The sequence below is a fragment of the Chironomus tepperi genome, unplaced genomic scaffold, assembly GCF_022539635.2.
Source record: "Chironomus tepperi strain 1889 unplaced genomic scaffold, CSIRO-AGI_Ctep_v1 contig_73, whole genome shotgun sequence".
Taxonomy (NCBI): Eukaryota; Metazoa; Arthropoda; class Insecta; order Diptera; family Chironomidae; genus Chironomus; species Chironomus tepperi.
The window spans coordinates 951,352-965,576 of NW_027226195.1; the positions used below are offsets into that span (position 1 = coordinate 951,352).

The 14,225-nt window shown below is 34.8% G+C and overlaps 1 protein-coding gene across 16 annotated transcripts in view; it reads left to right on the forward strand.

Annotated features, from left to right (window-relative positions):
- The window catches only part of shep (alan shepard), a 178,624-nt gene that overhangs the window by 16,035 nt on the left and 148,364 nt on the right, over positions 1–14,225 (forward strand). For all 16 annotated transcript variants that reach the window (XM_070653880.1, XM_070653874.1, XM_070653868.1 and 13 more), the window contains exon 2: positions 841–1,025. In XM_070653880.1, the coding sequence (XP_070509981.1) occupies positions 948–1,025 (78 nt within the window). In that variant the 5' untranslated portion in view covers positions 841–947. The remainder of the gene's footprint in view (positions 1–840; positions 1,026–14,225) is intronic.

Sequence of the window (14,225 nt, forward strand, 5' to 3'; positions counted from 1 at the left end):
AAACAGTGTAAATAGATAAACATCGAAAAATCATCTAATTATGACTTAACATTCATAGGTTCACACCCAGGTTACTGACCTACTTAGTTGGTTCATTTGGGATCCATTTTGTTTATAAGAATGCTCAAATTTGGCTTGCTAGGATCAATTGGCTGACAATCTAATTGTGGTGCTTAAGTGGAGTGGCATCTGCAGTGTTGAGCCTTATACATGTTGGTTATTTTACTAGGACGAGACTGAGGCTTAAGTGGCCGAGTGGTTAGGTAGTTTGATACCTGGGTAGGTTTCTGTATCTCTCTTTTCTTCTGTCGATATGCGAAAGATTCGCACAATGCTAATGACATCATGACTGCGCAGGGTTCACTGAAGTCTCAGTTTCGACGAATTCTTGAGACCGAGATCCGTATCAAGATCGAGGCCCATACTAAGACCGAGACTAGAAGGGGATATTCTTCAAAATCATCGCCACAAGTTCTTGGTTTCCATTTTGAAAGCTTTTACTACGTCGCAGCTACTCTTTACTTACCAAATGATCAGCCTTAAACTACAAATTCTCTACAATTTAAGATTAATTTAACCCCAATTTTAAAATTTGACCGCAACAACCTTTTATAAAATTTTCAATAATTTCCAATTCACCAATTCAAAATAAAATTTAAATCACATTAACTTTGCAAAAAAAATTACTCCAAAAAGTGTGCAAAAAATAGAGAAAATGAATGTTCGTATCGTTTTCTATTTATCAGCTATTACTGTTATAAAGTTCATTCACATTTGAAGTTTTTTTATTTAAATAAAAAAAAGTATATTGCAAATTTCTTTTCTCGCTTCTCATTTCAGATCTACTAGACGAAAAAAATATATAAACGAAGGCAAAAGAAGACATAATCAGCATTTGGTACAGCAAAATTTCTATTTATTTCTTGCTTGACGTATAAATCATAAACATGCAACAACCACGTTATAGTCCAGCACCGCAGAGTGCTTTGAGGCCTCCAACTAGACCACCAGCTCCTGTTGCTAATGTAAGTAGCTATTTTGACTTTATTATACTAATTAAATTGGAATCTCCATTGAGATAATTCCTTTTGTGTACGTAGAACTGCCTTCGTTATTCGACGAAAATGCAAATGAGTAATTAAATTCTCTTATTTATGAGGCATTCCTACAATCATACTTGTTTACTCACGTCGAATTACAGAAAAAAAATGAAAATAATGAACTTTATTAATCTTATCATCATCCCATTGGAGATGCCATTTGTTTATGTCATGATTCATTTATTAAAATAAATTAAAAAGTGTTTTTTTCATTTACTTGAGTACGGCTGCTCCATGCAAATCTCTACGTCTCTATACTTGAACTTGATTAGTCATTTTTATGGAATTTTTTTGTTCACAAAAAATTTATTTAGATTCATACAGCGGATTGTCAATTGGCTGATGATTTATAAGATCTAAATATGAATGAGTTTCACTTCCATTTCTGAATACAAATTAAGTATTTTATTTCAAGCTATTCAAACTATTTTCATAGGCATCGTGCTGGCTATTGTTGAAATAAATTTGAATTTGAAAATAGCAAGAAAAATTGAAATTCTTCTTATTGCAGCTAATTTGAATGAATTATTGATATATCGTTATTTTATGGGCTGCTGACATGATATTGGTGATGATTGGTAGTAGAGTTAGTGGTTGATTGTGTGCTGAATTTTATTTTGGATGTTATGTAATGTGGGAATTGGGAAAATATTCAGAATTGTGGCGAAGAGGAACTGGATTCAATGAGAATATAGGAATTAGTTGGTATTTAGCTGCCATTTGTAAGATTAGTACCTAAGTATCACAGGAATGTGTTACTATATCACCAAATACATCCAACTACATGACCACTTTGTCACTTAGCTTTGAAGATACATTCAGTGCTAAATAGTGCAATACTTAATGGTGTCAATTTGAAAAACAGTGTATCTTGGTCAACATGACTCGGCCAAAAATTAGATCCTACGGTTGAGTCATGCTGGTCGTTGTATATTATTTTCCAACATTTTTAAACCGTGCGGTTTTTCGGGATAGATTCGACACCTTCGGTTGGGTGAACTACTTATGTCTTTCGTACTTATTGGTACTAAATATAAACCTCTTCTTTGTAAGGTTTATAAGAATATAATCACATCTGGTTGGCTTCTTTACGTAATCTTGCGCGCACAAATTGTTACTTTGTATGCTCATCGTGCTAGTATCGTGCTCGTGTCATTGCAATGTGCACAGTTTGTATGTATCTCGACCTAGTAATTGTGACTTTCTATTTACTTGCTAAAAGCTAGCAATGGCTAAGTTACCTAAGCTCCAGCAACATGGTCCGATGGAAAGTCTTCTTTTGTAGCCTAGGTTCCACAAAGGAACATGGTAGCAGTAAGTAAGTAAGTTACCTAAGCTGTCTAGCTTTAAGATAGCTCTTACCGGTTTCGGCTACTTGAGTCAGAACCCACTTCAAACTGTAGGTATAATGAGTTTGGTACTACAAGTAGTAACTCAGTTCTTAAAGTGCCTCAAACTACAAATTCTGTTGTGTGAAGCTACAACTGCCAAAAAAATTATTCCTCTAAATATTTAATATCCAAAAACCTGATATGAATCTATTATTACCCCAAACGTCCAATGATATTAGAATATCCATTAAATTTCTCGAAAATGTGATCAAGACATAAAGCGAAAAAGGAAGAAGATATCACCATAGTGACACTGACATGATATAAATATTCAACCATTCTGAATCTTCATCTATCGACCATTAAAAATCATTTTTATTTATATACCACATAAAAGTTTATCAGAGGAAGCAGAAAATGTTGTGTTTGAAAAAGAATCGAAATATTTTTTTTGTGAACATATGGAAAACTTTTTTTTGTTTTTCCTTCTTTTTGCTTCCTCCACGCTTATAGTTTATTTTATTTTCTACCTCGACCAACTAACAGCAAATAAATTGAAGCCACAGAAAAGTTTTAGGTTTTTTGAAAATATTTTTGTTTGCTGTTGTTTGTGAAAAAATTTAGTTTGATTATATTCTGATTATGGTTGAGGGGAAAAGAAGTCTGATTTGGAGCTTTTAATCTGTGTAATTATTATGCAGTTGGATTTATCAATATCTATGACCTAAGCTAGAATTTTTCCTACTTTTTAGACCGAGATACATCAATATGCTTAACAAAATAAACTTTAGTTATGCAGGTCTGTTAGTTTCAGGCTTTGCGGCTTTATATGCGTCTCAGGGTTCATAATACGGGCGGGTTTTCAAACCTCCGCACTCAAATCTAAACTTACAGTTTACAGTGGATTTTGAACCATTAGTTTCGCGATATTATTGTCTGTAATTTACAAAAGAAGTCGAATCTCAAGTCCTAACTGGGTCTCGGGCCCATGCAGAGTCTCAAGCATTAACTGGGTCTCGAGCTCATGCCGAGTCTCGAGCCTTAACTGGGTCTCGAGCCCATGCCGAGTCTCAAGCCCTAGCTGGGTCTCGAACCCATGCCAAGTCTCAACCCCATGCATGTTTCGAGCCCATGCCGAGTTTCGATCCCATGATCACATAGATAATTTGGTTTTGAAGTACTAAGTCATTCCGAGTCAGTATTACCCACTCAGACTCATCATTAAACCACCCAACAAAACCTGCGTGGTTTAGTTTGAATCCAGACCCACTTGTTCTACAATTCCTATACAAAGTTCAATTTTGATGCAGGGAAATCTCTCCAAGAAAAGGGTGGGGTAAATGATGCCAAAATCAGTTCCCTGTTTGATATTTCTCCATTGTCCCTGAACTTGCCTAGTCTAAATACCAAAGCGTTTTCCTTTAAACTAACTCCGGGCGCTATGAACCTCCACTGTTACCGACACTCGTGAACTCCATTTCTTTGAAATTCTCTTCTTAATAAGCCACATCATCAGAAATTATTAATTAAAATTCCAAAAAAATTCACAAAAAGTTAATAAAATTCAAATTGATTCATACAAAAAAAATTATGATCACCAAAAGTTCTTTACATCTACCTTGAAGCTTCACCAAGTTACTTCATAAGACACACAGAAAAGCGCACAAAATGAGATTATTAAAGGAATTAAATATCAGAATTCATCTACATAATTTAATTAAAATATTAATGTAAATGATAATTAATCATATTCACAGCTAGGAGAAAAAAGTTGAGACATTTCTATTAAAGTTTAGTTTGCTCTCTACTTCATGTGCCTTTCAATCATGTCTTCATTTTTATATTATGTTAAGTATAACTCCACCTACAAGATGTTTTTCTCTTCATTATTTTCCTGCAAATGTCAGAAATAAATTCACTTATGAAGAATGGGCATACACAAAAAAATATGTACGTGAATGTGTGAATGTATGGCTAGAATATGTGTGGTATAAGTAGGGAAATTGAGGTTGAATAGAACGCAATCTACATGATGTCATTGAAATTACCAATTTACTTATTGGAACCATGTTCTGACTTGGAGCCCTGGTTGCTACAAATGGCCAAGGTAGCTACAAATGGCCTAAGTTGCTACAAAAGACTCTCCATTTGACTCTAATGCTGGCTGAATCATAAAACTTGAGCACATTCTCAGTTTTGACATCTAACTGGCCATTTCTTCATTATCGTCCTACGTTATCTGGCTTTTGGAGTACCAGGACAGCTTTTTTATTGTGGATTCTAACCCAGACCAGTATAATCAGCCTGTGACTCTCCCCTAGCTACAACATTAGTCCGCATTCCAAGTGTGTGACCTATCCAGCTATAACGTCATCGTTCTCTTCCAAAATTAACACAATTCCATATGGTGCCATAGTCTACACAGCATGTTAAATAAATAAAGAATGTGTCAAGTTAAATGTCTTTAAAATATTTTTTAATAGCTCCTAATTTAATGATCACGACTTAAAGTTAATTGTTTATCATCCGATATTACTCACCTGACTTATCATCAGGCGCCTAGTGTGATTCTTTTATTCCTTTCACCTGTGCATGACATTAAAAAAATATCTTATTGTCTCTGAAGGCCGAAATATGATCAGGTGGCGATCATAAAACAGCGAGAAATCGAAATTTTTATTTTTGATTACTTTACGACAGGGGCTATTAAAATTAATCGCAAACTATAAACCTTTCAGTTGGCTATTGTGCTATATTTAAAGAAGCTACAGGACATTATAAAATTGTCAACTTTTAATGATTATTGTGATTATTCACTTTGTTTCTTTGTTGAAATGTTTATGAGATTGAAAGTCGTTTTGGGAATATGGAATATATCTTAAAAGCAGGCTTAATATAGTGAGTTATAAGGGAGTCGGTGGAGCGATGGTTAAGGACTTTGGCACTTGAATTAAAATTTGTTAATTTGATAAAGCCATTCCAGGTTCGAATCTCAGTCTGTTGAACTACAAGTAAATTATTTAATCTTCTAGGAGATTCTAAGAGATCTAATGGATCCCCCTCAGTGGGACTCGATCCTACGATCTATTCGATTTCCGGTCGCACCTTCTTCCCAGTATATCCGACTCAGTGAGCTGTTAATAGCTACATTCTAAACCCTAATGGTCAAAACATGATCGATTTGTCATTTTCTGGGTATATACTGACCAATTGTGATTCTTGTCCTCCCTCAATTGGCGCCTAAAACTAGTTATATCTCTAGCTTCCATATCCTTATATGGAATAGCAAATACAATACTGTCTCTATCAACAGCCTCCTTACAGTAGATCTTTAGTCATCCACATGATCATCTCTATTGGGTAAACTCATATGTACATCCTTAAGGACACCAAGTCAATCTACAAATTGTCCAGCCCCAAAAGTACTTCAATCCACAAAAAGCAGACTCCCAGTAGAAAAATAAATATGTTATCAGAATAATAAGAAAAATCAATTTTGTGATGTGATGATGTATTGCCTCACTCTCTTTATTCTTGTCGTATTTTTTTTTATAAGTTGATATTGCTTGTTATTGTGCTTCACAATTTTCGATGTTGTTGCTATAACAATCGCATACTGCTGAAAATTTGATAAATTATTATTTGGTTGCTGCTTATCACGGGAGAAAAAAAGAGGAAAATATTATGATATCAAGATGAAGTGGATGGAAATGAAGGGAATGTCGAATAAAATTGAGTGGCTGTACTGCTTATTTTCTCCTTTTTTTTATCCTCATTCAATCCATCAAAACGACTCGTAAAACTTAAATTAATTTCAATAAAATTCTCATTGCAGAAATTGACAGATGAAAGAAATTTAATTTTCATCTTTTTTTTATTTCTTTATTTCCTATCGTTAAATTTTTTGTTCGACAAGTTTGGCATAATTTTTGATTAAATTTATTCTATCAAACTTTTTATTTTTCTCTTTCTTGAGCTCAGCTTTTGACATTTTTAGCTTTTTTTGCAAAATGATATGATGCAAATGATATTTGTGTTGGTGATAAACATCAAGTTTAATCGTTTTTGGATAGGGATTCTAGAGTGTGTTGTTTAAGATTTTGGGAAGAATATTATTTGCGTCCACTAGATGGTCTACTTTATAGAAGCAGATTTGACTCTGAATTGATGTCAACTTGACTCTGGTCTGAGAACTTTGAATTTTGGTCTAAAGCCGACTAGACTCTAGTCTGAGGCCGACTAAACTCTGGATTGAATCCGACTTGATTCTGGCCTGAAGCCAATTTGATTCTGTATTGAAACTGATTTAACCCTGACCTGAGACTAACTTGATTCTGGCTTGAAGCCGATCCGACTCTGGGCTGAGACTAAATTGACTTTGGCTTAAAACAGACTTGATTTTGACCTGAAGCCTAATTGATTCTGGCATGAGATTGATTTGACTGTGATTTGAAACCGAAATGACTTTAAACTGAAGTCGTTTTGACTCTGGCTTGAGACCAACTTGATCATGGCTTGAATTAGACCTGAAGCTGATATGACTTTGGCTTTAGATAAAACTGATTGTGGCTTGAAGCCGAATTGATTATAACCTGAAGCTGAACTTTACTCAAGTCTGAAGCTGACTTAAAGCCGATTTGATTCTGGCATGTAGCTGACTTGACTTCCGTCTGAAAATGATTTAACTCTTGTCTGATGTTGACCTGACTCTGTCCCGATTTCATACTTCAATCAATATGGCTAGAAGTAGAATTTTCAGCCATTTCTACACCTTGTGACTTCCAGGTAGTGTTTTATAGTCTGTAGAGGTCTTCTCTAAATGCAAATCCAATAATAATCATAAGATACTATCATATCTTGATTCTAAATTTAAAAATCTTAAGAAATAATAAGGATAGAGCTATAAAAACAGCTCAAGCCTCCTCTTAATCAACCAAGACACAACTAAATAGCAAACTAACATAAAATTCCATTCAGCTTCCATCCAATCCTCATCCTAACAACCCCTAACTATTGGATGAAAAAATTCTATTCAATTTCAACTTTATAATTCGAAAAAAGAAAAGAAATGAGCTCATAACTATGCAGCATTTAACGATAAAATAAGATGTAATTCCAATTTTATTCTGTAAACTACGTCTTATAGTTCCACTGTTGCTTCAACTTGCTCTTAAAATATTTATTTTATGGTGTGTTTTTTCTTCTTCTTTTTTTTCATTACTTGAAATGTAAAGAAAATGTAATTCCGTGAGATTACGTCCCGAATAGCAACAGAAAATTTTATTCAAAAGTTATATTTGTAGCTTTTTTTTTTACTTCTATTGTAGATGTAACTACCGTATTAAAATCCGTGTATTTTTGCATGAATAAAGAGTAAAAAAATAAATTTTTCGAGCATTAAAATGTAAATTTAATTACATTTTTTTTATATCTCCTTGATTATATCCTGTGCTAAGAAAATACTTTATAAAAAAAACTTTTTAAAAAACCTCGTTTTTCGCGTGGACTAAAAAGCAAAAAATAACTTTTATTTTGTGTTGTAGAGAAATTGGTTTGAAAGTTGAGACGACAGATGAATTACAAACAAGCAACTTGATCTTATCGTATAGTTCTACAATTTAAAACGAGGGCGCTTGTTAACAGAACTTCATCAAAGCTTTGCGCCCTCGTTTTAAGTTGTAGAACTATACGATAAGATCAAGTTGCTTGTTTGTAATTCATCTGTCGTCTCAACTTTCAAACCAATTTCTCTACAACACAAAATAAAAGTTATTTTTTGCTTTTTAGTCCACGCGAAAAACGAGGTTTTTTAAAAAGTTTTTTTTATAAAGTATTTTATTTTCAACTTTTTAGTCAATGATTACTTAGTTTAATATTTTGATAATCTTGGAACATGTTTGAAGGTTTGAGCTGTACCGATAGGCCAAGCTTCGCTTGGCATAAGTTTGAAGAACTAAGCTAGACCGATAGGCCAAGCTTCGCTTGGCATAAGTTTGAAGAACTAAGCTAGACCGATAGGCCAAGCTCCGCTTGGCATAAGTTTGAGGTACTAAGCTAGACCGATAGGCCAAGCTTCGCTTGGCATAAGTTTGAAGAACTAAGCTAGACCGATAGGCCAAGCTTCGCTTGGCATAAGTTTGAAGAACTAAGCTAGACCGATAGGCCAAGCTTCGCTTGGCATAAGTTTGAAGAACTAAGCTAGACCGATAGGCCAAGCTCCGCTTGGCATAAGTTTGAGGTACTAAGCTAGACCGATAGGCCAAGCTTCGCTTGGCATAAGTTTGAAGAACTAAGCTAGACCGATAGGGCAAGCTTCGCTTGGCATAAGTTTCAGGAACTAAGCTGGGCCGATAGGCCAAGCTTCGCTTGGCATAAGTTTGAAGAACTAAGCTAGACCGATAGGCCAAGCTTCGCTTGGCATAAGTTTGAAGAACTAAGCTAGACCGATAGGCCAAGCTTCGCTTGGCATAAGTTTGAAGAACTAAGCTAGACCGATAGGCCAAGCTTCGCTTGGCATAAGTTTGAGGAACTAAGCTAGACCGATAGGCCAAGCTTCGCTTGGCATAAGTTTGAAGAACTAAGCTAGACCGATAGGCCAAGCTTCGCTTGGCATAAGTTTGAAGAACTAAGCTAGACCGATAGGCCAAGCTTCGCTTGGCATAAGTTTGAGATACTAAGCTAGACCGATAGGCCAAGCTTCGCTTGGCATAAGTTTGAGGAACTAAGCTAGACCGATAGGCCAAGCTTCGCTTGGCATAAGTTTGAAGAACTAAGCTAGACCGATAGGCCAAGCTTCGCTTGGCATAAGTTTGAAGAACTAAGCTAGACCGATAGGCCAAGCTTCGCTTGGCATAAGTTTGAAGAACTAAGCTAGACCGATAGGCCAAGCTTCGCTTGGCATAAGTTTGAGGAACTAAGCTAGACCGATAGGCCAAGCTTCGCTTGGCATAAGTTTGAAGAACTAAGCTAGACCGATAGGCCAAGCTTCGCTTGGCATAAGTTTGAAGAACTAAGCTAGACCGATAGGCCAAGCTTCGCTTGGCATAAGTTTGAAGAACTAAGCTAGACCGATAGGCCAAGCTTCGCTAGGCATAAGTTTGAAGTACTAAGCTAGACCGATAGGCCAAGCTTCGCTTGGCATAAGTTTGAAGAACTAAGCTAGACCGATAGGCCAAGCTTCGCTTGGCATAAGTTTGAGGTACTAAGCTAGACCGATAGGCCAAGCTTCGCTTGGCATAAGTTTGAGGAACTAAGCTAGACCGATAGGCCAAGCTTCGCTTGGCATAAGTTTGAAGAACTAAGCTAGACCGATAGGCCAAGCTTCGCTTGGCATAAGTTTGAAGAACTAAGCTAGACCGATAGGCCAAGCTTCGCTTGGCATAAGTTTGAAGAACTAAGCTAGACCGATAGGCCAAGCTTCGCTTGGCATAAGTTTGAGGAACTAAGCTAGACCGATAGGCCAAGCTTCGCTTGGCATAATTTTGAAGAACTAAGCTAGACCGATAGGCCAAGCTTCGCTTGGCATAAGTTTGAAGAACTGAGCTAGACCGATAGGCCAAGCTTCGCTTGGCATAAGTTTGAGGAACTGAGCTAGACCGATAGGCCAAGCTTCGCTTGGCATAAGTTTGAGGAACTGAGCTAGACCGATAGGCCAAGCTTCGCTTGGCATAAGTTTGAAGAACTAAGCTAGACCGATAGGCCAAGCTTCGCTTGGCATAAGTTTGAGGAACTAAGCTAGACCGATAGGGCAAGCTTCGCTTGGCATAAGTTTCAGGAACTAAGCTGGGCCGATAGGCCAAGCTTCGCTTGGCATAAGTTTGAAGAACTAAGCTAGACCGATGGGCCAAGCTTCGCTATGAAAGAACACAAAATTATCAAAAAAAAATAAAATGCTAAAAAGAAAGTCTGCCCATGCCTAGGCTCGAACTCATGACCTCATGTTTATTAAAACCTGTACTCTAACCATTACGCCACCACTACATATTATGTACATTAACCAAACGGTTAAATTCATAATATTAATGAAAAGTATTGACTTGATATTATTATTATATTTAATATTATTATCAATAAATATATATATTGGTTTTTATTAAAATTTGATTTCTGATAATGAAGGAATAATTTTTTCGATACTTTCCATCATGAGGACAAATATGTAAAATTTTACGTGACAATGCGTGATGAAAAATATTAAACTCCAAGAAAACATTGGAAAATAGCTTAGAAAAGTGTGAAAATGGAAAATTCTATTTTAAAACATTATAAATTATCAAAAAAGTATGAAAAAGAATTAAAAAAGTACGTCAAAAAAAGTTTGAAAATTTGAGACTTGAACCCTTGACTGGCTTGGAATTTTATAAAAATTATCTTTTTAAGGGCTACGTAAAAGTTACTTACGTAAAATTTACGTAATACGTAAGCGTTTTTTTAAATTAATTAATTATAGCATAATTAAGCAATATTGTGATTAACTAATGCTTGAATATTGCATTGTCATCGAGAATACACGTGCATGAAAAATTTCAGCTCGATTGAAGCAGTAGAAGTGGTCGAAAAATCGATCGCAAGATTTGACCTCGACAAACAAACAAACAAACAAACAAACAAACAGACAAGAAAGCAAGTTAAGAAAAACGAGGTAAAAAGTGATATTGACTACAAAAATATTGATAAATCTGATTAATATTTTTTTGTTTTTTTGCGCAGTTGTTTTGCTTATTATCAACAAAATTAAATCTGTTTATGTTGAAATAATTTTTTGAAAATTTTATTGATGTAAGTTGAAAATTGTCAGAAGTTGAAGGAATTAGTAGGGAAATTATTAAACTTTTTTTGAAACATCGAAAAATAAAATTAAGCTTTTAATTGTGAAACTGTTGAAAATTATGTTCAGCAGAAAAGTTTGGAGCTATTATTTGTATTAAATGGATTTTTGTGAAAATTTAATCAAAAATGGATGTGATTAAAAATTGTTTGATTTACAATGATAATTTAAAGATTAAGAAGCCTAGTTAATGGTCTTGGAAGGAGGCTACATAACTCCTGGAAGACACACGGAGTAGAAAAGGTGATAAATCCCGTTCAATTTGACCTGACTCTAGTCTGAGGATGGATTTCATTGAATCTGGGTACAAGCTACAGTCATGTCAAATTAGAGACTTACTTACATGTTTCATTGATCGCACAGATCAATAGTAATCCATGACCTCCTTTAGATGTCTTCTATTGCTGACACTATCTCTGGCTTCCTAATTCTCTATCGACAGCATCTCTCCTTGAGCTCATACACTTAAGAAGAATACACCAATTAAAATATTGAAAACTAATGCTAAGTAATGTTATACATATATATGTACATTTACTAACGCTGAAACAATAGGTTTGGTCGCAAATCACACAAAACGATTTGAAACGACCAAGTCATTGAAAAATCGGTTAGACCTTCTAGACTCCTCTAGACTCCTCTAGATTTCTTAAGATTGAATTCTGCCGTTAAAAGTTTATCACGCAGACCAATGCTTTTTTGTTGTTATATGCCTCAAGCTTTTCTACCGAGTAGCACAACATAGTCACGCTAACAGCGCAATGACTGCTGATTTTGGTCTATTTTTACAGCAAATAGTGAAATTCGTCGCATTATGGTCGTTTCAAAAACTCTCATTTAACTTAAGCATCATTCCTTAATAAAATTCTAGAAGAACTGTAGAAGAATTCTAGATAAAAGATATCTTTCAATGCCATACACCACCACATGCTTCGCTGCATTAAATCCCTATTAAAAAGAAACCTAACAGACAGATAAAGAAGCCGAAATTGAAAAGAAAATTTTTTAATGGTCTTGTGAAAGCTTTTTATTGTAAAAATAAATTATATCAGATATCAAAAAAATATTCCATGTTTTTTTTTCAACTTCAAATGACTTCAACAAGCACCAGTAAAAATGTCAATGCTAATAAGTCAAAAATAAGGAGAAAAAAATCTTGTTGTACAATTTTCATCGATAATTTTCATCGTCTTTGTGCCATTTTTTTAAATAGAAGTAGCATGCAACATAAGCACATTTATCAATAAATAAGGGAGAAATAAATATGAAGTTCATAATGTTCGATAATGGCAGCAGTAATATGAAGTATTTATCGAAAAAAACTACAAGCAGACTGAAATTATTGCTTCATCGACAAAAATAAGAGAACCAGTACCATAACTATATGTAATAATAATTTACTTCCATTTGGTGAATTTGAAATAGAATAAAAAAAAGAAAAGGCAATGAGCAAAGTTCACCTTATTGATGCTGTTTCTGTGCTGTTGTTGAGATTTCTATCGTTAATTTGATGATATTTTCTTTTTTGTGCATTGTAATAAACGAAGCCATTGATACCCGATAAATATGTTTTTTTTTCCTATGTTCCTCCCCTTACTGCTGTTGATTTGGCAACAAGAATTTTTTCTTCTTTCTCCTTTTTAACTTCCTATTCATAAAAATAACTAACAATGTACAGCTCATTTTCTGCTCGAAGCTTGTTGAACTATAAATAAAATCGGAAGTATCGGTATTATAAGATCTATTGATTACCATTCATTCATTCATTATGCTATCGACACGAAAAAAATAAAATATCTTTCCAATGGAAGTGATCGATAAGTATAGAAATAGTTAATGACTTGAGAACTGTAATTATCAGGTAATTGCTATGGCAATCTGAATTTTCAAGAACTATAAATAACTGTGTGAGACGTGAGCGATTTTGTGTTGATTGTTGGGTTGATGGGAATTGGATTGGTGGAATTTAGTTGGAGTTGGAAGAGTGTTGTATAGTGGGGTATTGTATGACTAGGTCTTTGAGTGCTTTGCTATGTAAAACTTTCATAGATTTTGACTCAAAATTAGTGAATTTTCGAATTTTCTTAAGGTTCAGTTAGGAATTGCAGGCCTCAATTTCTAGCGTTTTGGATGTTTAAGCTTGAAGTTTTGGACAAACCCTAATTTATTCTTAATCCAAGCTATTTACTTACTTCGCAGTCTGTACAGATCAATTGAGATACATTACTTCCAGACCGGCTCTCTCATTGATTCTCTTAGTTTGTATTTAAGGATTTCGACTTTTAAGACCCGCACCCTGCATTAGCCACAACTTCGTTTGACTCCTTTCCACTATGTGCCTTGAATTGACGGTCTCCACAGCGAGAAGGTGAGGATGGTTCATGGTGGAGTTTAGCTAAAAGTGTCCTAAAGTAAAAATATATTGCGCTCTCACCACCCATAAGAGACCCGAGCAATACAAATGAAAAAGGCTCAATAATTGACACAAGCATTAACGCCAGTTGAAGTTTTCCTTTGGGTGCCTTTAAAAAGGCTTCAAAATTGCTCGGGATTCGCATACGATGTTCAATTTTTAGTGAGTATAGAGAATTTAAAGCCATCTTGAGTTCCTTGGCACTCTTAAAGCCAATTTGGATACAGATGTATCATTCGAGTTAAAGATTGTAACCTAGCAGTGTTCTCTGTTCAGTCCATGTAACCTAGCAGTTATCACAACATCAAAATTACGCAACAAATCCACACAAAATCTCTCGAAAAATTCACAACAAAAATACAATTTATTCCGATAATTATTATCACATTTAATCCCCTCATAAGCATATCAATCTCTCCTTCCTCATAACTTTACCTCACGATAATCATTAATTGATAAAACATGAGAAATTAACCTCATATTTCCATGACTTTTTGAAATTACAATAAAAAAGAATTATTGTTGCTCATTTTGCCTCTCAATCATCAAAACTC